Source organism: Chrysemys picta, chromosome 19 (assembly GCF_011386835.1).
Source record: "Chrysemys picta bellii isolate R12L10 chromosome 19, ASM1138683v2, whole genome shotgun sequence".
Lineage (NCBI taxonomy): Eukaryota > Metazoa > Chordata > Testudines > Emydidae > Chrysemys > Chrysemys picta.
In genome coordinates this window covers 15,867,266-15,892,519 of record NC_088809.1, presented here as the reverse complement: position 1 = coordinate 15,892,519, position 25,254 = coordinate 15,867,266, and the positions used below count along the sequence as shown (strand labels likewise).

Here is a 25,254-nt window from a genome sequence, read left to right as displayed (position 1 = left end):
GTGTGTGTTTCATTTACTTATGGCATCCTATCTGACGTGTAGCTAGTGAGCCATCTGGGGTAGGGATTTTGTGTGGGGCTTAGATCAGTGGAGCCCAGGACCGGTGTTCCTAGGTACTAGCGCTGTACACATAGTAATAGACTTGTATGTGGAAAACTGAGAGGAAGGATGGTCCAGGGGTTAGGGCACTAGCCTAGGACTTGGGAGATTTGCCTTTAGTGCTCTGCTTTGCCACAGGCTCCCTGTGTGACCTTGGGTAAGTCAATGAGCCTATATGCCCCTTAGTTCCCCATCTGCAACAGGGAGACGAGCACTGCCTGGCCTTCGAGGGCTGGTGTGAGGCTGAAGACATTAAAGATTGTGAGGTGCTTGGAGGCTATGGAGCTGGGGGCCAGAAAAGTACCATTTCTAGATCGAAAATTCCTAAGGCCCTGCTGATGCCACATGGGAAAGGCTGTGAACCATAGACTAGAGAGAGGCCTGAGTCAAACTCCCTTGAGCTTCGGGGAAAAAATCACAGTCACAGGAGAATCCCAATAAAATCCCTTTTAGCTACCAACTCTAAGGATTTACTTTCATGGCCCTCTGCTAGCAACTTTCACTGAGAACCTCTGCTCACTCGTTCCACTCAGCTCCTCACCCCTTCCTTACCTTGACATCAAGCCTGCTGTGATCTTTGATTTCTTCCCCAAACCAGAAATATTTTCCTTTAGCCTGAATTACAAAACCCCAGCCATTAACTGGTATATCACGTCAGGGATCTCGTATTGTGGCTTGTTTGGTGGGCTACCTAAAGCTGGTCTGGACAAAGCACCGCTGTGTAGTTTACATAGGGATGTTCCCCTGTGGGACAAACACACTTTCCCCCGCATTGAATTATTATGATTCTGGAGTGCAAGGTTCACTTGGGCTGTGTAGGGTCCATAAAAAGCCCACTGAGAAGCTTCTATTTACCTTGAAGTCAAGAGATTGGCCAACATATTTAAATTAGGTGACAGGAAATGCTTAAAGACAAAAATGTCTCTACAAAACTGAAGAATCTTCTACTGAAGGCCAAGAAAGGTCCAGCATGGCTGCAGGTGACCTGGTTTCCAGACAGGTGGAACCAGGGAAGTCAGTGCCATTGTTTAGGCCAATCGTTAATGAAATCTCTCAGTAAGAAATGAAACCAGAAGGCGGCACACCCTGTGGCTTGGGCATGTGAATGCTGCGTGTTCAGGGCAGGGTGTCTCATGTGAGTCCAGTGGCTTCGGTCCATGTGAGGATTTTGGAGCTCTTCCCAAGGGGGTGGAGGGAGGCGATTGTTTTGCTTCGCTGGTTTGGGCTGAGGGAAGGACAAGGACAAGTGCAGAGTCCTGCACTTAGGAAGGAAAAAACTCATGCACCGCTACAGGCTGGGGACCGACTGACTAAGCAGCAGTTCCACAGAAAAGGACCTAGGGGTTACAGTGGACGAGAAGCTGGATATGAGTCAGTAGTGTGCCCTTGTTTCCAAGAAGGCCAATGGCATAGTGGGCTGTATTAGTAGGAGCATTGCCAGCAGATCGAGGGAAGTGATTATTCCCCTCTATTCGGCACTGGTGAGGCCACACCTGGAGTATTGCATCTAGTTTTGGTACCCCCACTCCAGAAGGGATGTGGACAAATTGGAGATAGTCCAGCAGAGGGCAACGAAAATGATTAGGGGGCTGGGGCACATGACTTACGAGGAGAGGCTGAGGGAACTGGAGTTATTTAGTCTGCAGAAGAGAGGAGTAAGGGGGGATTTGATAGCAGCCTTCAACTACCTGAAGGGAGGGAGGTTCCAAAGAGGATGGATCTAGACTGTTCTCAGTGGTGGCAGATGACAGAACAAGAAGCAATGTTCTCAAGTTGCAGTGGGGGAGGTCTAGGTTGGATCTTAGGAAACACTATTTCACTAGGAGGGTGGTGAAGCACTGGAATGGGTTACCTAGGGAGGTGGTGGAATCTCCATCCTTAGAGATTTTTAAAGCCCGGCTTGACAAAGCCCTGACTGGGATGATTTAGTTGATGTTGGACTAGATGAGCTCCTGAGGTCCCTTCCAACCCTGATCTTCTATGATTGAGTTAGCCCGATCCAAAGCCCACTGAAGTCCAGTCCAGGCTAAAGACAGCAAACTCCTGCTTTTCTTCAGAGTAACCTTACCTCCTTGAAACTGCCAGAGGGAAAAGCCTGAACATCTTACTCTTACCTCTAACAGCATCCGTGGTGTGGTCAGGTGCGTTGTTTGGAGTGGCAGTTTTGCTGACTAGTGGCATTATTTCTAGACAAATGCCTCTGAAATCTTTATGTTGCATCGTGCCCTCCGGAGGCTGCGTAACTTTCGGAGACTGTCCCAATGTTAATGGAACTATGTTTTCACATCCTTCCCACCAGGAAAGCCAGGCTGAATTAGGACGGTGACTCAGCCTGTTCTTGGAGGGTGAGAATGATGATGATGAATACTGAGGAACCTCCAATGCTAGATGATGCAAATTGTTTTGAGGTCTGATATCACACAGTCCAGCAGTGCTGGAAACAGCTGCTCTATCCCATGATCCTGCAATGTCCTCTCTCACCCCTTCCCCAAGCCTGAGAACAATAGCCAGGCATGAGGATGACCTGTAGGATTATCCCGGTGCTGGGGATCACATGGACCCATTGCGCTCAGATTGTCTGGAAAGCCCCTCAAGCCAGCAGAAATCTCCCACTTTCATTAGTCCTTCCTGGCACTGAGGCTCTCGCATAGCTTAGAGCCCATGGAATTTCAGCTCGGAGCAGCTGCTGGTTGGAGACCCAAATCTGCCCTTCTAAATCAAAATGCTAGCGTTTCCTAAGCTAATGGGCCCCAAACATTACAGCTCCCAGCTGCAGCGTCATGAGCCATTGCATGTGTGTGTGTGTTTTAAGTAAGGGTGTCTTTATAAAATTACCCTTTCCGGAGGCGGAGAAGAGCAGGAGAAATGAGTAGAATTGAAGGAGGTGATTTTTCAGAAGAGAAGGGATAGGAAGAGAAGACTGGAAAAGGAACAGAAGAGAGAGGCTTCACTCCTCCGTTTGTCACCTCTCCATTCTCCTCCTATTCCTTCTCATCCCCTCCACACTTCGGCTCGTTCCTTATTCCTGCTCAAGGCCGGCGCAACCCCTTAGGTGACCTAGGCGGTCACCTAGGGCACTAACATTTGGGGAGCAGTGACTGCAGCATCCGGATCTTCGGCCGCCCCGGTCGTCATCGGCATTTCGGGAGCGGGACTGTCCACCGCCTAGGGTGGCAAAAAAGCTGGTGGTGCTCCTGTCCATGCTGACCCGCCTACTTCCACAACCTCTCACCATCTATCCACACTCTTCTCTTCTCTTGCTCTGTCTTCTTTCCACTTCCATTTTTGGCCATTAGGTGCTAAACCCAGATTAAAATAAAAAGGACCAGCCCTTCGGTGGGAGAACAAAGGAGACTAGACCCCCTTCCCCCCCACCCCATTCAAGTACATCATCCAATAATAGCTTAAATTTCATGAGAAGGTAATCATCATGAACGTTCAAGGCAAGGAATCATGTCAGTTCTTCAGACACAAATTCAGCTGTGCTTTGAATGGTGTGACCCACAGGGCCAGTCCCAGACATTTGAGGAAATGAAAAATCTCGGCTGTGGCTGGATTTAACAGCAGATAATTCTCCCAAGCGAGTTGTATGTTCAGACTGGAGAATAGGCTTCAACTTCCAATCTAAGTATGCCTGAGCTTTGAGAAGTGGTTCAAAATCTGAACCCAGAATTTCTGCCCTTGTGGATCCCAGCATCCCTCTCCCCACATGCACTTTGGGGGTGTCAGACATCCAGATCTAGACCCAGAGAGAAATTTTGCAGACTATTTCTTGATCAAACTCATTGCCACTTTCCATCCCTCTCCCATTTCTTTTTTGACATGGACTCCTCCCCTGCCCCTGCCTCTGAAGATGGGCCAGATTCTAATCTGCATTTTTACACAGCGTGACTTCAGTGGAGATACCCCTGTTTTACACCTGTGTAACTGAATCTGGATCTACCAGCCTCCTCTGAAATCCTTTACCTTGGAGGCATTACGTCTTCACCAACAGGCTTGTCAAACAAGATCAGTTAGTGTGTTAAAGACATTTCATAGGCAGGGAGCGGTTTCCTCGAGCTCTTTAAGGCTATGGGGTACCCTGGGAGCAGAACTTCTCCCCGTCTCTGACAGAACTGTACCAACTCCATGTCTGTATTCCTGTAAATTCTCCTAGTTACTGGGCATGGCTCCTCGCTGTTAGTGTGATGGTCTCCAAGGTGAGTGAGACCAGGTTTGTTAGAAAACATCTTTTGGCTTTGTAACACAGCCATGGCTCCTCTCTTCTCTACTGGGGTTAACCCTTCTGTGGCGGGGAGTAGCAGGCTCAGAGGTCCCCTGCTGGAGACATCAGGGTCCTACCACACCCCTTCCCAGAAAGAAGCAAAGGAGTTGAGTCCTCCAAGTGGCCTAGAGAGGCTGCGAGGGCAGGGACTAGCCTATTAGAGGGTTGCAGGTTAGTATAAAAGAAGCTGCAGTGGAGACCAGAGTCCGTTGCTGCCTGGAGCTGGAGGAGCATGCATGGCGTTCCTGGTGGGTTGAGGGGACTGCAGAACCACAGACAGAGCAGTTGCTGGCAGGGACCAGGGGAGCAAGAGGGAGCTCCTGGCTGGCTGTTGGGACTTGTTGTATGCTCTTCGGTAAGGGTGAAGCATATGTGAAGGTGAAGGGGCTGCAGAGAAGTGATACAGGGAAATGTAGCAGCATCGTGAGTGATCAGAGGGATGCAGCGGGTGGCTGCTATTCATAGGTTCCTTGGGCTGGGACATGGAGTAGTAGGTGGGTCCAGATTCTCCACGATTAGCCACTGGGGAAGCGGCCTGAATATTGGACTTTGACACACCCCTGGAAGAGGATCTGAACTATTAGTGGCCCAGTTGGAGAGCTGGGGCCATAAAGACCCAGAGAGGGCAAAATCATTGCCTCCAAGGAGGAAGGTCTCTGTTGGACTGTTTACCCAGGAAGGGGTTCATTTTGTTTGTGTTACCTACAGACTTTGTGGGACTCGGCTGAGTCACTGAAACCACTGACAGGGTCTCCCAAAACCGAGAGCGGTGCAGCCGTGCACCCAGCCAGGTGGCGATCGTGGGGGGTGGGTGCCACCCCATTACACCTTCACTTAAATGAATGGTCTCTGAAGTCCTCCGCTTACGCTCAGACATTATGTCTAGGAGAGGCAATATACTTTGTGGTCCTCATCTGCACAGCATATCATGTTTACCAGAGCTGCTTTGTTATGGTTAACTTTCAGTCTGTTCCTATGGACAGTTTGGGATAAGCTCTGGTCATAGGGTTTCTGTACCTGGTACATGAGTTCATATAGTCTCTCTCCCACCTCGAAGGGACCCTGAGTCCTGTATTTTATGCTTTTTTACAGGAGCTAATGCCAATACCAAATCACCCGTATCAAGGCTTTTTCACATGCCTTTTGCCATGTCCTGCTTTTTGTACAGTTTGGCTCTTTTCAAGAGTCACTGGTTCCCCTTCTGAGTCAATGTTACCTTCCCATGACTCTCTGACCAGGTCTAGGGGACCTCTGAGTTTCCATCCATACAGGAGGTCAAATGGGGAGAATCCTGTTGACTCTTGAGGTACTTTTCCAGAAGCAAACAATAGTTAAGGCAGTAGCATGTCCCAGTTCCTTTGCCTTCCTGTCCACACACATTGTCAGCATGGATAGAAGTGTCCCATTAAATCTTCCAGCTAACCCATTTGTTTCTGGATGACATGGGGCAGACCATCATTGTTTTACCCCCCACCTTTTCCATGACTCAGAGAATACATGGGACCTGCTAGCAAAGTCAACTACTACCAATATGTACTGTATGTTTTTCCATTTCTGGGCAGCTTAGGGGATGGTCCATAATGGCCGTGTGAACCCTATGGAATGCTGCTCCAATGAGAGGCAATGGTTGCAACGGGCTTTGCAGAGACTTCCCGTCTTTTTCCACTTTTGGCACAAGTCACAGGACTTACAATATTCCTTTCTGTCCAGGATTATAATGGGCCAATAAAAATTCCTCTTAAGCCTTTCAATGTCTCTTCACTCCTGGATGGCCAGCGAATGGCAGTCGTTAGCTACCCACAGTAACGCTGCCCTGTGCTTTTGGAGGAATAGGTGTTGTTTGTAGGGCTCCTCAGGGCCCTTGTTCTTTCCCACTGGGGCTTCCTTAAATATCCTACCCTCCTCCCTATTATCCTCTGCAGGGGTGGTGCTATGCACTGCTTCCTTAATGATTTCTAGGGAAGTGTCTATTCCTGACCCTTAACAAAAGCTCTTTGCAGCGCCCCCTCTCTGGGAATGTGTCCCTGCCCAGCAAAGGGGCTTTCCCTGTCCTCTCTGTCTCTTCCTCTGCTGGGCCAGGCAAAAGGGCCTCTGGGGTGCACACTTGCCAATGGCACAGATATGATGTCATTTCCAGCCAGAGTCTGGAGGGATACCATCCCAAATTCCCACGGTCACAGCATATGTCGCCACCTTCCATTCCAACTCTGCCTAGCCTCAGGGTGCTGTGGCTTCACAAGTTCCCATAAAGAGGAGTCTGACGTTTTCCCCCGGGAGCATGTCAGACTCTCTGACCATCTCCCTTTTAACCAGTGCAATCTGCACAGCCATATCTCTCTGGGAATAGCATACCCTGCCATCAGCCTGGGCATCTTCAACGAACATCTTGTCCACCTCCATAGGTTCAGACTTTACAAAGTTTACTAACACCACCTTTAGGTCCTGAGGTCACCATAGATGTGTTAACCTGGGCAGGACAGGACATGAGCTTCAGGCGGTATCTCCTCATATGCGTGGTATAGGCATTTCCTTGGGCCTACGTCCTAGGCCAGAGGTTTGTAACTGGGTTACTTGGGGGGTACCTGTTTGGGGTATATTTGGCCTTGGCTTCCTCCCGTGATCAAATCTGGGCCTTTCTCCTTCGCTTTGGGGGTTTCTTTCAATCCCCAAAACAAATCGGCAGCCCGCACAGCCACCCGCACTATGTCAGGATGCTTTTCCCATAGGGCAGCTCTGATTTCATCTGAACAAGCATTAAAGAAATGTTCCTGGGCAAATATATCAACCAATTTCTCATAATCCCCTTCTGCCCCTTTAGTTTTTGCCCATATTTTCCCTGTAATCACACATTTTATGCATAAACTCCTCGTGATTGATATTGTCATGCTTCTCTAGGTCCCCAAACTTTACACGATATGATTCTGGAGTAATTTGAAACCTTAACAGCACAGCTTGCTTATATTTATCATAGTTCATTGCTTCCTCCTGGCCCAAAGCAGTGAAGACCTGGAAATCTTTACAGAAATTTTGGGGATCAGTGCAGACCATTATTTGTCCTTAATGATGCCACTGGCCTGGCGTGTTCTTACAAAAGCAGTTAAGTATCTATACAGGCTGTCCCAGCTGGGTGATTGCTGGGGGTGGGGTGGGGGATTACCTGTAGGCTGGGGAATACCTTTCTGCTGCTCCAGCACTCTTAGCTGCATTTTCTGTGCCTCCATCAGCTGCTGGTATGCTCACTCCTCTGCTTCCATCGCCTCCATTCGTCACTGGTGGGCCTGCTCCTCTGCCCTCTCGATAGCTTTCTCCTCTTGCATTCTGAGCTCTGCCCGCTGGAGGTCATATGCCACCTCGTCCCTGCAGAGCTGCCATCTGGCCAGCCCTCAGGGAATAAGGTCTGGCTGGTTTCCCAAGCCTGGTCCATCTCCCTCATTCTACTCCTCCCGTTCAAAATACTTAGCACTTGATCCTTTGATTTCCCCCGGGGGAGGACCATATTTCAAACATACGCTCCCACGCTGCTGTTTGTCCACGGTATCCAAGCACGCTAACGGGCTCACTTCCCCCTTTCCGTGTTCTGTTTCCCTTAATCCAAAACAAACAAAAGAAAATCATAAACCTTGTACTTTGTTCCCTCATTGGGGTCTGTTACTGCAAGTGTTTGGCATGGTTGCTGATATTGGGGTGCAACTCCATGTAACGACTACGCCCTGGGATGTTTTGGGGATCACCCCAACCCCTAAGGGGTTCTCCCTTGTAACTTTGGGTGCCTTAATGTTGTGCTGCTAATGCTCAGAGCTCTGACCCCGGTAGCCAGCCTATAAGCATAAGGGTCTCACCCTGGCTTCCACCTACTGGTGTCCTCCGTAGCCCTTTTAGTCCAGATCTGTCCCCCTGAGTTCTTAACTACCGGACACTGGGACTTTTCCCTTCTGGTTCATCGCCCCTGAGGGAGTAAAACCTGCCCCAACTTATCAGACCCCGGGGGGGGCTGCAGATTGCACAACAGGGCTGCGTAGGGAATGTGTATGTAATCGAAATGTCACCGACTCAGAGATGAAATAGCGCGGAAAAGCAAACCCAAGTTACACGGAAAAGAAACACAAAGATGCAACCTCAGACTTTACACCACTGTATTAGCTCAGTTCCCTTTTCTAGCGCAAACTACCTGTTGCCTCTGGGCAGTTTCCCAGCATGCCCTCTGCCCTCGTGGGGAGCCAGTGTTTCCCAGACAGCCCCCTGCTCAGATGTTTCTGGATTGCCTTCACATCCAAGAAACCCTTCCCTTGTAACAGAGATAGCAGGGGTTTCCTTTCTCTCAGCCCATGGTAATTCATGCTTACCCAGACTGGGGGAAGCGCCCTCCTTCCTTGGTTTCCCAGGACAGGTTTCCTTGTCATGCTCCACCATTGCCTTTCCCTGGGTTATACAATGCTCAATGCTTGGAGTTAGTTTCATGTCAACCACCAGCATGGGAGGGGCCCCTCCCTGCATCTCCCCTCTCCCCCAACTGCTGCACCGTGATGCTGCATTGCGCCCTGGTTCCCGTGGCAATGTTCTGCACATGGACCCCTGCCTACATTCATAACCCAAACCGGCACACACACCTCCTAAGGACCATCACGTGCTTTCCCCAAAGACCTTACTTGACCTCTCTTTCTACACAATAACATTGTAGACGGCCTGTTCATTCAGTTGCTTATTCTTTGGGGTTCAGGCCCCCTCACTCGCCTCTTGAGGCGTCCGGATCCTGATTCTCTCAGCATCTCCACTTCTCCCCACGGCCTCTGCAGACTTTTGCCGATGAGAAAGAAGGAGAGAGCTGAACCTAGAGGGATTTATTTAGTTCCTGGTCCTGAGACTCTCAGCAGGAAACAACCCACTAATAAAACTAAGGGTGATCTAGTCAGTGCAACTTCCCCTTTTCAGCGTGGATACAAGAAGCTGCCCGATGCACAGGCAGAGAAGGAGGAGAGGGCAGCAGTGAGTGTCCAGACAAACAGCTCTGTCCTACCACCAGCTAAATAGCCAGATTCTAGCATTCAGTACAGGGGCCAGCCTCAGCCATGGAAGATGCGTACATCAGACACATTGAGCTGCTGGGCTTCGAGAAAAGGTTTTTTCCAAGCCAACATTATGTAAGTACTTGGAGATTACACTGCAGAGCAATAAACTGAAGGGTTTTTTTTTCTTTAGGTATAGTTCCCCTGGGCTTTGTTTTACCTTCAATTTTAAATAATATCTTGAAAGGGAAATTCTAAAAGTAACATTTTGGGGCAATGCTGCTGCTCTCCTGAGCTGAGACAGCAGGCTGGATTGTAGTTAGAAATGTCTGTTCCAGACCTGAACACCCAAGGGGTCAGGGGAGTTTGGGTCCAGATCTCACCTGCTTGACTGATTCCTATCTTTGTAATAGGCCAGGGGTGGCCAACCTGTGGCTCTCCGGAGCTGCATGCGGCTCTTCAGAGGTTAATATGTGGCTCCTTGTATGGGCACCGACTCTGGGGCTGGAGCTACAGGCGCCAACTTTCCAATGTGCCGGAGGGTGCTCACTGCTCAACCCCCTGCTCTGCCCCAGGCCCTGCCCCCACTCCATCCCTTCCCCTGAGCCTGCCGTGCCCTCACTTCCCCCCCGCCCAGGGCCTCCTGCGCATGCAAAACAGATGATTGTGGCAGGCGGGAGGTGTTGACTAGTGGGACTGCTGGGGGCTAGGGGGTAGGAGCTGATGGGGGCTGCTAGCGTATTACTGTGGCTCTTTGGCAATGTACATCGGTAAATTCTGGCTCCTTCTCAGGCTCAGGTTGGCTACCCCTGTAATAGGCTGAAACAAAATGAGGGGCACTCAGAACTTTGGGGCACATTGGAACTGAATGCCATGGCTCACATCACGGCTTTAATATGGCGGGTGTCACAGGGAATTTGTGATCACTTGCCACTGTTGGAAAAGCAATTCTCTTGGCTCTCCGTTTCGCCCCAGTCTCTCTTGTATTTCTATTCTCTGGCTAACCTTTTCAATCCCTAATCTCTTCTCTGTATACAACAGAGCTCGTTGAAATGTTTCAATCAACATTTTTTTGGGGGTGGGAAAACAAGTTTTGCTGTAATAAAAATGTTCTGTGAAAACAGTTCCACGCAGATGAAATTTTCAATTTTTTGATGAACCAAAATGAACATTTTTAAAAATTCATTCTGAATTATTGTCATGGAAAAAAATTGACCGTTTTAATGGAAATAAAATAGGAGTTTTCAACCAGTTCTACTTTTCTTTTAGGTTTTTGTAATTAAATATTGCCTCTACTCAACTGCCCTGCAGCTGAGCCTCTACGGAGTTGGCTGATTTTCTTCTAAGCATCACAGCAGAAAGTCTTCTTGGGAAGAGATATGAAAGAGAATGAGACTTTAGCCTCATGGATCAGTTCTGGGGGGCATGCCATTTGTGGGGGCAGTATAGAAGAAAGCACAGGGTATTTGAGAGGAGCAGACAAGCAGGTGGTCTAGACTGGCACCATGGGTGGTGTGAATGGAGCGAGGGGGGCAAGGGAGTCCTATGTGATATCTGCTGAATGGCTGTTTATAGGAAATCGGTCCTTTGTACCAGCCTGTGCTACAAACTGCTGTACTGTATATGCTTGCTGAGTTTTCTGTGAATAGAGAAAAATGAGGATTGTCACTGACACAGGTTTGGAGATTGTAGCTAGACATGCTGAGTGTGTGTGTGTCTGTGTGTGTGTGCGCGCGCGCTCCAGCAAACAAGGCTATCTACCTGGCATCTCTTGGAAAATGGTTTACAAACAGTGATTGTTTCTACATGGCGGTAAAAATTGGGGTCCCACAGAATAAACTGCAGAATCTGAACTCTTTGTTGTTCAATAGGTTTACATGTTCCTGGTGAAATGGCAGGATCTAACCGAAAAACTAGTCTATCGAAAATTTACTGAGATATATGAATTTCATGTAAGTCAACTCTTGGTTCGTATTGGTTCAGCTAAGTCTGGCTTGCGGGGGCAGCGGGCTGGAGGAGCTTAAAAGGCAAAAACAAAGACCAAATTCTGTCCGTTTTGGAGAGTGCTATGCAGGTTGTTCTGGTATGGTTATAGAATCATACAAGATTAGGGTTGGAAGAGACCTCATGAGGTCATCTAGTCCAACCCCCTGCTCAAAGCAGGACCAACACCAACTAAATCATCCCAACCAAGGTTTTGTCAAGTCGGGCCTTAAAAACCTCTAAGGATGGAGATTCCACCACCTCCCTAGGTAACCATTCCAGTGCTTCACCACCCTCCTAGGGAAATAGGTTTTCCTAATATCCAACCTAGACCTCCCCCACTGCAACTTGAGAACATTACTCCTTGTTCTGTCATCTGCCACCACTGAGAACAGTCTAGATCCATCCTCTTTGGAACCCCCCTTCAGGTAGTTGAAGTTATAAAGGCTTGAGGCCATATTCTGTCTAGCTAGACCTTTATAACAGGCTCATCACTGTGTTATGGGAATGCCTACGCTTTTTATGCATGGTGATGGAAGGTTCACAGTGACTTCAGTGGAAGTTGCACGTATGTTTTCAGAACCATAATATGAAACTTGTAGCATTCAGTCTGGGCCAGGTGACCTCAGAGCATATGTGATCTGATTTCCTCAGGAGAGGGACAGGAATTGAGTGGTCTAGATACCCTATCAGCCACTTAAGTAGCAGCCTTTGCTAGGCTGATTTGGAAGAAGGCACTTGGCCCTTTTTCTAGCACCTTCCACGCGGGGGTTTGCCATTCACCAGACAGAGGAGTCTGGAACTGATTTTTTTTCTAGCAACGTTTTACTGCAGTGAGGTGAGAAGTTAAGCTGGATACAAACTGCCCTTGGGAGAACTGGTTACCACAAGGTACAGACATCCTGTCCCAGGGCTTCCTGGGAGAGTGGCTTCTCTAACTCAGTATCTCCAGTGCCACACACCAGAAGAGCCATCTGCCGCTTTAGTACGTCTATGGTTTCAGGTTCATTTAATCATGAACGGTGTTTATCCATCTGTAACACCTGGATAACAGTCCTTCCCTTACGAGTGTTGTGAAGCTTTTTCCAGTTTGGAAAGTATTCCAGTCTCCAGATGGAGGCAGACTATTATTTGATGATTATTTCTTTGCCTTTATTTACAATTTATATTAAGAACTCAGAGTTAAAGGGTAAAACATTCCCATTTTCAAAAGAGACGTAGGAGCCAAAATCTCCATGAAAGGCAATGGGACAGAGGCACCTAAGTGCCTAAAAGTCACTTCTGAAAATGGAACCTGTCTCCTAAGTCACTTAGGCACTTTTGAAATTTTTTTTACCTAAAGTCCTTTGATGGGTGCCCAATCCTGCAAGGTGCTGAGTGCCATCAGCTCTCAGGATCTGACCCTTTAATGCTAGCTACCTGATTTGTCAGCACAATCAGCGAGCTAGCTGTCTAGGTGCTATAAAATGGGATGCAAAATGGAGCTCTCCATTGGATGCGCAGTCAGAGGCCAAGTTGAGGCCTTTGGAAAATTTTGCCTGGATATGCTGACTGGACTGTGCACCTAATACTGGTTTCTCTTCTCATGCTAGAAATCCTTGAAGGAAATGTTTCCCATTGAATCTGGGGACATCAACATTGAGAATAGGATCATCCCTCACTTACCAGGTAAGCAGATGTATAATGCAGCCAATCTCTTCAAAGCAGGAAGCTGGAATGAAAAGGGACGGCAGCCCCCCTGTAATATGTCTGCATATACACAGACACCATGGTCTTCAGTGGGGATGGGACCTGAGACCTTTAAAACTATACAGTAACTCCATTAGGTGTAAGTAGCAGACTGTTGTAGTAACTGGAACTCTGCACTAGAGGGAGACATGATTAAATGAACACCCACCACAAACTTGGTGTACTTGTATATTTCCTCAAGTGTAGGTGATCAACTCTAGAAAAACACGATACAGCTGCAAAGTGTGTCTGTGCTTTTAGAGTCATTTTAGCAGAATCGGTAGGGCTTTTAGGTGAACTGACATGCTTCTGTTTTAAAAAAAGAAAAAAACACACAAATTAATTACTGTAAATAAAACATCAGAAGGGTAGCCACATTAGTCTGGATCTGTAAAAAGCGACAAAGAGTCCTGTGGCACCTTATAGACTAACAGACATATTGGAGCATAAGCTTTCGTGGGTGAATACCCACTTCGTCAGACGCACGTGGTGGAAATTTCCAGAGGCAGGTATAAATATGCAGGCAAGAATCAGTCTAGAGATAACGAGGTTAGTTCAATCAGGGAGGATGAGGTCCTCTTCTAGCAGTTGAGGTGTGAACACCAAGGGAGCAGAAACTGCTTTTGTAGTTGGCTAGCCATTCAGAGTCTTGTCAAAAGCAGTTTCTCCTCCCTTGGTGTCACACCTCAACTGCTAGAAGAGGACCTCATCCTCCCCGATTGAACTAACCTCGTTATCTCTAGACTGATTCTTGCCTGCATATTTATACCTGCCTCTGGAAATTTCCACCACGTGCGTCTGACGAAGTGGGTATTCACCCACGAAAGCTTATGCTCCAATACGTCTGTTAGCCTATAAAGTGCCACAGGACTCTTTGTCGCTTTTGTAAATAAAACAGTCGCTTCACCGACTGTTTCAGATCACAAATCAGTAACCGCCTATAGCTCAACTTCTGGCAGATGCAGGGAAAGTGGCCTAACTTCCCCTGAAGTTGTACATTAATGTACACCCATTTTCAGTCCCAGCCACGTCTCCCTCTTGCAATCTAGGGATGAGATGAGCGACCGCTGTAAAGAGCCTTGTCAGCCTGAGCACCAACCGTGGCAGGCAGAAAGCTTTTCAGGTGCGGGGGCTACTTGTTAAGGCAGTGAGAGTCGGGAGATCTGTGTTCCGTTCCCAGTCTTCGGCAAGTCATTGCACCTCCCTGTGTGCCTCAGTTTCCCCCTCACTGTACAACGGGGATAATGCTACCTATCTCCCTCAGAGTGATGAGGATTAATTCATGAATGCTTCTGAGGGAATGCATGCATAGAAATACCCGTTAATAATACTTCCTTGGGATTACCTGAGTGAATAAGTGGAGCAGGATTTAGAACTCCATCAAGCTTGCACTGAAATCAAGAGGTATTTGCCCATGGACTTTACTGGGAGCTGGATTTGTCATTAGTCCCTATCACTGATTTGGGTAAATGCAAACCTACTAACTGCCATTGGCTGGGGAATGCCCCCAAAGTCCCCGCTGTACTTTCCCCCGTCCGCATAAGGAGTTTTACACACAAGTAGTTTCTCAAAGACGATTTCACTTTGCTGACATTAGTTACTGTAATAGCTGTGGTGGGTGGGGTCATATTTCTCTGTCAGCATTTGTTGCTCTATTTTTAATGAAGAAATCCCTTCGATATGAGGAACACCCAACATCTGGTCCGTTGGATTCAGCAGTGAAAGGTGGTGGTCGTAAAGGGAAAGACGAAGTGGTATGTTCGTCTGCCTCCTGTCCTGGTGCATGAAAATTCTTGGCTCCGTTGCAAAGTTGCAGACTGTAGCGGCCGTGTCTTGGTTTTGCTGAAAGGCCCCAGAAACAACATCTGTACATTTGAGGAAGTTGTAAGATCCACCAGCATAGCCAGGAGACAGGGCCGGCTCTAGGTTTTTTGCCGCCCCAAGCAAAAAAAATTTTGGCTGCCCCCCATCTCAGTCCTGGGCTCCTCGCCGCACCCTCCTGCTGCCCCAGCCCTGGGCTCTATGCCCCCACCCACACCCCCTGCCACCCCAGCTCTGGGCTCCCTCATTCCCCCCCACCATTGCCCCCCCCCCACACACCTCCTGCCGCTCCAGCCCTGGCCTCTCTCCCACCCCCACCTGCACTCTCCTTCCGCTGCAGCCCTGGGTCACTGGTAACTCGCTCCCACGGCAAGTCATTCAGCAGGAATTTTAGATGTGCACAGAACACAGACAGGATTGGTTCCCGCATGGGTTACAGAACTGCAGTAAAGTGGAACAAATTTCAGCTTGTGTGATTGGAGGATATCTGGATGCATATTGTAAGACTGTCTTACATAAATGAGGAAAAGTTGAGATGCCTTTATTATTCTTTTGTTCCACTCTTTCTTTCTATGGGAATTTGCCAATGCAATATCACTGTCTTCCTTTTAAACAAACAAACAAACAAACAAACAAAAGGCAATGGCTGTGGAAAATAGCAATTCCAATCCTAATAACCACTGGGAAGCATTTCTTGCTCAATTTTATCCTATTTTTTCTACAGCAAGTTACAGTGGATCAGTATATTTGATTTGGGAGAAATGAAGTAACAACTGCCCAAACTGAGCTTGAGCACTCCTGAATTCTGAGGTGTTCAAATCTGGAAGGCAGGTGCTGGGGGGGGCAGGGGGGGACTGTGGCTCTGCAGGGGAGCACGGCAGCACGTATGCAGCAGTGTGTCTGGTGCTGCGCAGAGCCAGACATGCTGGTCTGAGTGGCACGGTAAGGGGGCTGGGATGGGGCGGAGGTTCGGGGGGGGCAGTCAGGGGCAGGGAGAAGGGGGGGTTAGATGGGTCAGGGGTTGGGGGGGGCAGTCAGGGGACAGGCAGTGGTTGGATAGGCATGGGAGTCCCGGGGGTTTGTCAGGGGACAGGTAGAGGGTGGGGTCCTAGGGCAGAAGTTGAGGGGGGGTCTCAGGAGGGGGCAGTCGGGGACAAGGCGAAGGGAGGCTTAGATAGGGGGTGGGGTCCCGGGAGGGGGCAATCAGGGGACAAGAAGCAGCGGCGCTTAGATAGGGGGTGGGGTCCCGGGAGGGGGCAATCAGGGTACAAGAAGCAGCAGCACTTAGATAGGGGGTGGGGTCCCGGGAGGGGGCAATCAGGGGACAAGGAGCAGCGGCGCTTAGATAGGGGTGGGATCCTGGGGGGCAGCTAGGGGCAGGGGTGATCAGGGAGCAGGGTGGGTTGGATGGGTTGGGGTTTCTGTGGGGGGCAGTTGGAGGGAGTGGATGGTGGCAGGGTGGGGCTACCCTCCCTCCCTGTGGAGTGTCCTATTTTTTGAATGTTAAAATATCGTCTCCCTGCCCTTCCCAGGGCAGCTCTCCATTCACAGCAGGCTGCAGCATGAGGTCTCAGCTACCTCCCTTCCTCCCCCTCTTTCCTGTTGGTAGTGGCCAAAGGAATGCTGGGAAATGTAGTTCTTTCCCTGCTCCAGGGCTGGCTCTATAGGCAGGGAGCTAACCAAGGAACTACAGCTCCCAGGGCCCCCTGTTGGTTCTCGCTCCCAGGCTGGATCCTGCTGCCCCTGCAAATGGGCTGCCCCAAGCACATGCTTGGTGCCTAGAGCCGCCCCTGCCAGGAGAGCTGCTTGGAACCCTGGTAGCAGTTCTGCTGAAACACAGGACTCGCTGAAATTCTGAATGAAACCCATTCAGACCTTTCTGAGTCACACGAGCAGGAAAAATTCATTGTTCCACTTTTCTCAATAAACTAGAGAAACAGACAAAAAACTCCATTAAGAAATCGTTAACAGTACGTTGGGGAGCCACGGCTGAAGCGCTGGCCCCTTGTCTTACCTATGGCCTGTATGTGTGCAAAATAAACAGCAGGAAACCACTCGCCGTTATAAAATTCAAAGGACTCACTGGAGAGTTACAATTGCCACAGCAATGTGCAGTCTTTAATGTGCCGTATGGTGCACAAGACACCAAATGAATATAAGCCTGACGCAGATAGCTTGACGCCTGTGGTGTGTTGTCTGTGCCAGGATAGGTACGAAGTTATTAGTACAGCAGGAACAGCTGAGAACGATGGGAGCGGCTAGATGCTGAGCACGTCTGGAAATCTGACCATTTAGGTACCTACATGGGAGCTGAGCTCTTTGGCCGTGTGGCCCATAGGGTGGGGGAGGGAAATACAGTCCCTGGCTAGGGGTTAATACATGTTTATGGGTGGGGGCATTTTCTTGGCTTCCACCTACACAAATAAACCACGGGTTCCCATAACATTTAACAGTGAGGTATCGAGGTGACCTTCAGAAGACCTACATCAAGATAGACCTTCATTTCCCTGGAAAGAATGACTCAAAATGCAAACCGCACCCCTCCGTAACAGTGCTGAGATTCATTCCTCTGCCCGCCACCTGAACACAGTAACCAGCAGCATATTTATAGTGTTGATTTGCCTAAAGGCACATGGGTGTGCTCCAGAACGAGCATGTAATAGTATTGATTTGAGGAACTGAAAGAATTTCCCTTGTTAATGGGTGAAGTTAGCGGTTGCACTGGATTGTAACTTATGCATGCACCTGTGTTCTTCAGAGTGCTCAAGACAATGTACTGATCATTTCATTATCTAACGCAAACTGTGTTTATGACGCTTCAGCCTGCGTTCTGATAGTTAGAGAGAGAGGGGATCTCTCAGCCTCACAGAAGTGAAGCAGGACCATTTAGAACAAAGGCTGGCAGCTTTGTTCTAATCTATTGACCCATAAGAAGCTGAGGTGGGCTTACCCTGGTGATGGCTATGGGGATAACGTGAGGTCTTCCTCTCTCCGTCAGCCTGTTCCCTTGCGGGGGCTGGAGGTAATCTGCTCAGATTAGTACTCTCTCCACAAAGCTGCTCTGTCTGTCTTCATTGCAGAGCTTCTGCTTAGATCCGGGGTGTGCAACTGGCTGCCACGGGGCTTCTGCTGCTGGCTTGACAGAAGGAGGAACTCTGTGCTCCGGCAACAGAACTTTGTTAAAACTTAGGTCCATATTTACAATGGGCCTTTCAAAAATGTTTGCCAAGGACACGTTTTTCCGAAGCACCCTTGGGATGTAGCTGCACCGATGGCACCCATTTGGTGTCAGCAGTAGCCACCGCTTTCAAAAATGTCCCCTGTGGCATCTAAGGACGCTTTGAGATGCTCCCAAACTCCATTACCTTAGAAGGGCGCAAGAAGCCATCTGAGTAACAGTCACTATAGATTAGAACCTTTTGGGTTCTACTCAACTCTTTTTCAGGGTGATATTCAGTATCGAGGTGACTGCGTGGGCAGTTCTACCAAAAGTGCTAGTCACAAAAAATAAGTCTCCCTGGTTTTGCTCTTTTCTAGCACCCAAATGGTTTGATGGCCACCGGTCTACACAGAACAGACAAGGCACGCTGACTGAATACTGCTACACCTTGCTGAATCTGCCACACAAGATTTCCCGATGCTCCCATGTTCTGAACTTCTTCAAAGTCAGGCCTGATGACTTGAACCCACCCACAGACAGCCAGTGAGTACGGCCACTTCCACCAGAACTCAGGGTGTCTTAACCACTTAAAAATCCAGTCTAGGTATTTTTCTACGAGATCTGCTCTAGTTGAAACAGGAGTTAATGCAGGGAAGTCCTGCAGCCTGTGTTAGGCAGTGGATCAGACTAGATGATCACAATGGTTCCTTCTGGCTTTATAACCTATGAATCTAACTCAAACTGATATTAAATTTGTAATATACACATTTCTATGCAACTTTCTTATGTTTGTCTTTACCCCAGTGAGACGGGGAAGAATTCTCATCCACTCAATTGCTGATGTTCTGATTAACATGATCAGATTTCTTCTATTAATATAATAGGAGACTAACATCCTAGAACATATAAATAATATAATATGATATGCTATATTACATAGCCAGAGCACTAATAACAGCTATAGTTAAGGTTGCCTGCACATTTCCATTCTAAGCCCCTGTTTTCAGGTCAAATTTTCAGAAAGATTGAGTGACTATCGGGCTGAACTATTTCAGGCCTGGCCTCTGCCCAAAGATGTGGTTATTTTCATTGTTTATTGCATAGGAATTGGGTACTATCTCTTTAAATAGTTGATGAGCCCTCTAATGGCCTTCCCTGTCTTCTAAGGGTATGTCTACACTGGACCTGGAGGTGCAGGGATGATGGCCAAGATGGTCAGGGATGTAACCCCATGCTCGGGGCGACCCTAAACCTCTTCCTGCCAGAATCCGGGAGGGGAAAACGGATGGACCTTTCCAAATTGCCCTGTTCTGTACACTCCCCTGATGCTCTGGTACTGGCCACTGTTTGAGACCGGGTACAGGGCTAGATGGACTATGGGTCTGATCCTGTATGGCTGTTCTTATGTTCTTTGTATGGAGGGAAGGGAACCCTGTTGCTGATAGGAAAGGGGAGAAAACAAAGGGTCAACATCCACTGGCGTTAAACTGACTTCACTCTTGTTTATCTAGCATCAAGAAACCAGAGACATTTTTAGTGCCAAAGGACTCCAAGAAAAATGTTGCAGGTAAGAAGAAGTTGTGGTTTATATTCGGATGCTAGTAAGCAACTGTTCTAGCCACAGTGAGCACATGGTTCCATCAGCACTGTGGGAAAATATCTACAGAGGGAGAATAATCTCTAGGGTGGGACAGTGTTCAGCACCGGGCACCAGCTTCCTTGCCCCAGGCTGGCCCTGCTGCAAGGCAGATCTCCTCAGCCCAGGAGCAGGAAGTGCGGGCTGCATACAGAGCTGCACGGCCTTCTCTGAGGAAGTGGCGTGTAGGGTGGGTGTAGTGAATTGAGAAACTGCTCCTGGAGTGGTGAATGGAGGGTTCCATGCTAGCCTAAAGGGATGGCAGCCCCAAAGCGGGTCCAATACAGACCCACTGTGACACTGAGTGCCAGACTCATGCACCCGGAAGGAGTCAATGGGGCCTCCAGGCCATGCTCTCCCCAAACTCCGGCGAACGCATTGTACTGGAGGTTGCATTCCAACAGCACGGTCGGCCCTGATCCAGCAAAGCACATAGGCCCAGTAAGGATGGACTGAAACATGTGCTTAAATTGTTTGCAGAACTGGGGCCTTATGCAGGAGTAGCGTTATTTCTCAATGATAGAACTTGACAGAAACCAAGTTCCTCTCTTCATGCTTGGGGCACCCCATGCAACATGGATACGCTGCCCTCTCTCCTTTCGTACAGAATACGTCTTCATTCCAGACGCTTCCCATGCATGACTGGAGTGGGTAGGCTAGGGCTCCTTGAAAGTCAAACCCATTTTCCTTTCCTTGTAAGGTTTCAAACCTTCAGCCGGGGGCCCGCTTGGCTCGTGGGGCTGTCCATCCCTTCTGCAAATGCCATCTCCCACTCAGCACCCGGCTGATAATGGTGGATCTGTAGGCCTGTGCATATTTTACAGGGTCACCTTACCTGCTGTTCCATTGCTACTGCTGCCTGCAGAGAATTTACTGTCAATGGGAGAACTGAAACCTTACCGCAGAACCAGCCTGCCTGGGGCAGCAAATGTCTAGTGACTGTTTATTCATGAGTGATGGCAGCCTGTGATGGGCGGACACTTATGCAACATGCTAAATACTACTGCTTACTTACTTTGCTATCAATATAATAATTTCGGGTCCTTAAGCAGCAGTGGCTGTCTTGCTAGTGCAGTTATAATTCTTGCTGCTGTTTTTCTCGATCCTTGTTAGAGGAACTCCAAGAGCCTTGCTGCTGAGGGTGGTGAGAACACCAGACCTGCTACCCCTTAGGGAGTGAGAAACTTTTGGACTTTCCACTGAAGTTCTGTGGAGTTTCCCTAACTTCTCCCCGGGCGATCAACAGAAATGTGCTGCTTTACTGCTGGATTAAAGGAGCTCATGAAATCCTGTCCCCACTTCTCTCTTGCAGACATTACTGGCCCCATCATCCTGCAGACGTACCGAGTGATTGCCGACTATGAGAAGAACTCCAGCTCCGAGATGGCTCTGAAAACTGGGGACATGGTGGACATTGTGGAGAAGAGTGAAAGTGGTAAAGCTCATTGCTCTGGAGGGATATGCCCTGGCTTCAAAGTTTAGGGATGATCAGATCCAGCTTCTTGTTTCAGCCCATTGTAGAGACGGGGATTTTGTTTTGGGCCTATCTCTAGGTCTGTAGAGGAGTAGCGAGGCCTAGTGGGTTGGGAACAGGCCTGAGCGCTAAGCACACTTGGGTTCCCTTCCTGGCTCTGCCACTGATTCATTCTGTGATAGTTTTGTGGGCGCCAGTACTGAGCCCACAGCAGAGATCAAGTGGGGAGGCAACGTGTCTTTCCAACTGCTTTGCGCTGTTAGGGCAGCAGGTGTAGCTGGGATCAGGGAATCTCTGCACCCACCAGGGAGGCTTCTATGCTGGAGGTACCCCTGCAGGGAAGCCTTCTGGCTGCTTTGTGGCTACTGTGCATAGGTGAAGGACCTAGGGGTGCTTGAAGTACTTTCCATCATATCCAGGGTTTACAGTGTGGTTCAACGGCTCTCGGCACCCCCACTATACAAATTGTTCCAGCCACTCTATACAGGTGCAACCACTGCAACATAGCCACAGTGCGGGGAGGAGTTCCTCCCGTGCATCTGTAAATCACAGCCCCTGCCTCCCTCCTGAGGGGTGGCTCAGCTAGTGAAAGCTTGTGTGGTGCTTTAGACCCGCAACATACTCTACGTGTGGACGGGAAGCTCTTTGGGGCAGGGGCCAACTTTTTGTTCTGTGTTTGTACAACATTGAGCACAGGAGATTCTGGTCCAGGTCTGGGGCTCCTGGGTGCTACCGCAGCACCAAGAGATAATAATAAGGTAGTAATAAAGTGAGCATCTGTATATCGAAATGTGTTTTAAGAAATTCCGTGCCCTAAGTATGGAAGCTGAGAGCATTTATATATAGACACATATATGTAAAGACGGCAAGCATCCTATGATCACAATCCTGCCCTGAGTGAGGAAAACGGGGAGTCAAATGACAGGGGATGTCTTTTAGTGAGGCTGTGACGCAATCCTAGAAAGCCTTTTGAGTTTCCCTCATGACTCCTGGGATTAGTGCCCAGCGGGGAAATAACATTTACGGTCCGCATGGTTGCAAAACAAAAGTGGACTTCCCCTCCCCTGTTGTCATGGTGATTGACACAAAGAATCACTTCCAAACCTTGACATACAGGAGCTACTCAGGGAAACATTGATTGCCTCCCATCCTGCACAGTCAAGTCACTGTGAAGTGTTCAGAGGCAGATGCATGACTTATTTGTACATAAAACAGTAGCCTCTTTCAGGGCCGGATCTAGGTTTTTTGCCGCCTCAAGCAAAAAAAATTTTGGCTCCCCCTTAACCCAGCCCTGGGCTCTCCCCCGCACCCGCACCCCCTGCCGCCCCAGAGCTGGGCTCTTCCCCCCCCCCACCCCCTGCCGCCCCAACCCTGGGCTCTCCCCCCCCCCACCTGCACCGCCTGCCACCCCAGTGCTGGGCTTCCCCCCACCAGCGCTGACTCCGCCCGCTCCCCCCTGGCCTCCAGCTGGTCCAGCACTAGCAGGGTCGGGGTAAGCAGCGGGGCTCCCGGGCCGCGCCTCAGCCCAGGGTCCCTCCAGCCGGGGCTCCCGCCTCCAGGACTGGCCGGGACTGGGAAGGACAGAGCAGGGGGCTGAGGAGCTGGGGCAGGGCAGCCCCAGAGGGAGAGGAGCCCCGGAGAGCGGGACGCAGGCCCCGCACGGCAGCGCCCCGCCCTCTATGGCCCCGCTCCTGCTGCTGCTCCTGCTCCTGGCCGCAGTCCCTGGGTGGCTCTGGCCGCTTCGTCCAGCCCCGGCTGCAGCGCTGAGGGGGCGGCCGCCCTGCGGCACCTGCAGGCGGTTCCGTGTGCCCCAAGGGGCGGCCTCCAGCCCGAGTGTCCCGCGCTCGAAGCCCACCCAGCCATAAGGTGCGGGCGCTGCTCCCTAACACGAACCGCAGCGGTCCCAGGGCGCCCCGGTGTAGGACGCGCTGCTGCTGCCAGGGCCGGCTCTAGGCTTTTGCCGCCCAAGCGCAAAAAAAAAAAAAAAAAAAGAGGCTGGCTGGAATGCCGCTCCTGAAAATGTGCCGCCCCAAGCACCTGCTTGGTTTGCTGGTGCCTGGAGACGGCCCTGGCCTCTTTACCCCGATGATCCTTACAACAGCTCTTCCCAGTCCACCTTCCACTCCTTTGCATCCGATTACTTTCCACACAGAGGTTCCTTAATGACCAGTCCAATAGTCAATTAAAGATCCAGGATTTGGGTTTTGTTAGGCTGCCGTCAATGTTTTCTAGAATATTCTGGAACAGCTACTTCGGTAAACTTCCAAATGTAGACAGGGCCTTAGGGAATCTTATCAGATTTTCTAGGCTCGGAAGCCATAGACAGTTCCAATTATGCTGCTGATGCTTCATCGGTAGGAGAGGCACAACGGTAACCCCTGAAAATGAATATCAAGATAGGTTGTCCCATGATTCTGCAGTGTAGTTGTCCCACAGATGAAGAACAGGGCCAGGAGACCTGGATTCTATTCTCCACCCTGCTAGTGACTCTGTGTGATCTCAAAGAAGTCCCTTAACTTCTCTGTTTCTCTCTTTCCCCTCTCTGTCCAATCGGGTTAATGGCGACCCCCCCCCAGCTCACAGGCCTGGGGTGCGAGTTGATTTGTACAGTTTTTGGACCTGCAGCCTGCAGAGTACAATGAATGGTATTGACCCCTGTGCTGTTTGCTGCTGGCTTTGTTACAGGCTGGTGGTTCTGTCAGTTAAAGAATAAACGTGGCTGGGTCCCAGCCGCTTACCTGGAGCCTATGGAAGGTCCTGATGAATCTGAAGAGCAGGATCCGAACTATGCAGGTAAAAAAACCCAAACCCACACCAATAGCTCCCCACTGGACATCTCCATGTTCCTGACCAGGATTTTGGAGTAATCCTGGAAGAAACTGCACTTAGATGATTCATCTCCGAATTTACAGTGAGCCAGTATGTGCTAGGGCTGGACTTCACGAGTATAGCCAGTGCTGTGTGAATTCCCATGCAGTGGCACCGTGATCAATGACGCTTATAGTTTAAAGCAACAGAAGGTCCTGTGGCACCTTTAAGACTAACAGAAATAGTTAGGTACCTCACTACTGACCTCAGTGCCCAAATCAAACCCCAGCACTTGAACCTCCCCAAACGATAAGGAAGTCCAGAGCTGGATCCAAACTGGGTCTTGTTTAAAATGGGATACATTGTTTGCGTGTTGTCTCTGTCATTCCAGAGCTGTGGTCTGGATCACTAAAAAGCCTTTCTTTGGATATTAACGCCTAATGCACCCTTTAAGCCTTTGTTTCTATGCTCTTGTGCTCAGGGGAGCTCTATGTTGTCAGAAAAGGCTACACAGCTGCCGAGGATGATGAGCTGACACTGAAAGAAGGAGACGCCATAGAGGTTATCCATAAGCTACTTGATGGCTGGTGGGTTGTCAGGTAAGAGAAATCCAAATCACATGTCAGGGTAAATGGGATTTGATTCTTTGGGCCACTCGGGGGGAGGGATAGAGAGAGAACCTGGCCGTTCAATCTAATTACCGACATGAATTATAGGGGGGTTGTTATAGATGAGGCTGGTAGCATCACTCATTATTAAGGTTGGCTAACACTTCCCATTATAAGACCCTGTTTTTAGTTGTTTATAACTTTGCCAAACTTTAATCATTTGGGCTGAAATTTGCCATTCTAGGTATCTGCCTCAGATTGATTGATTTTTTGGGGGGGGGTGGGGAATTTCACCCCAAACATTCAGCTGTTCCCAAGAATGAGGCTGGGGAAAAATACATTGATTTCCCTCCCCCCTCCATATTAAACTATTTGGGAGACCTTTTCCTTGAAAAGCTTTAGCGCTCCCATGCTTTGGAGCAGGACCTTGAAACGTGTGTCGCCTTTGAGTCAGAGATGTGCCTTTTGCCATCCCCGTGACACACTGGGCCAAGTTATAAGCCTTTCAAAACTAGCAGTTGGCACTTGCTCAGCGGAGGAGACTTGCTATCGCACAGCTAAAAGCCCTGGAGATTCTATTCTCAGTGAGCTGATCCCAGCCTCGTCTGAGCAGAACTTCCCCTGAAACTGTAGCTCTGCTGTGCGGCATGCTGGGGCAAGGCTTAGGAAT

At 49.4% G+C, this 25,254-nt stretch overlaps 1 protein-coding gene across 2 annotated transcripts in view; it reads left to right on the top strand.

Annotated features, from left to right (window-relative positions):
* NCF1 (neutrophil cytosolic factor 1) overlaps positions 1-25,254 on the top strand; it is a 36,526-nt gene that overhangs the window by 3,793 nt on the left and 7,479 nt on the right. Inside the window, exons 1-8 of one of the 2 annotated variants that reach the window (XM_008166140.4) lie at positions 9,238-9,501; positions 11,238-11,318; positions 12,942-13,017; positions 18,436-18,601; positions 19,570-19,625; positions 21,007-21,129; positions 23,854-23,961; positions 24,458-24,575. In XM_008166140.4, the coding sequence (XP_008164362.2) occupies positions 9,430-9,501; positions 11,238-11,318; positions 12,942-13,017; positions 18,436-18,601; positions 19,570-19,625; positions 21,007-21,129; positions 23,854-23,961; positions 24,458-24,575 (800 nt within the window). In that variant the 5' untranslated portion in view covers positions 9,238-9,429. Of the gene's footprint in view, positions 1-9,237; positions 9,502-11,237; positions 11,319-12,941; positions 13,018-18,435; positions 18,602-19,569; positions 19,626-21,006; positions 21,130-23,853; positions 23,962-24,457; positions 24,576-25,254 lie in introns of those variants that run through there. The other variant, XM_065573380.1, reaches the window with a different exon arrangement.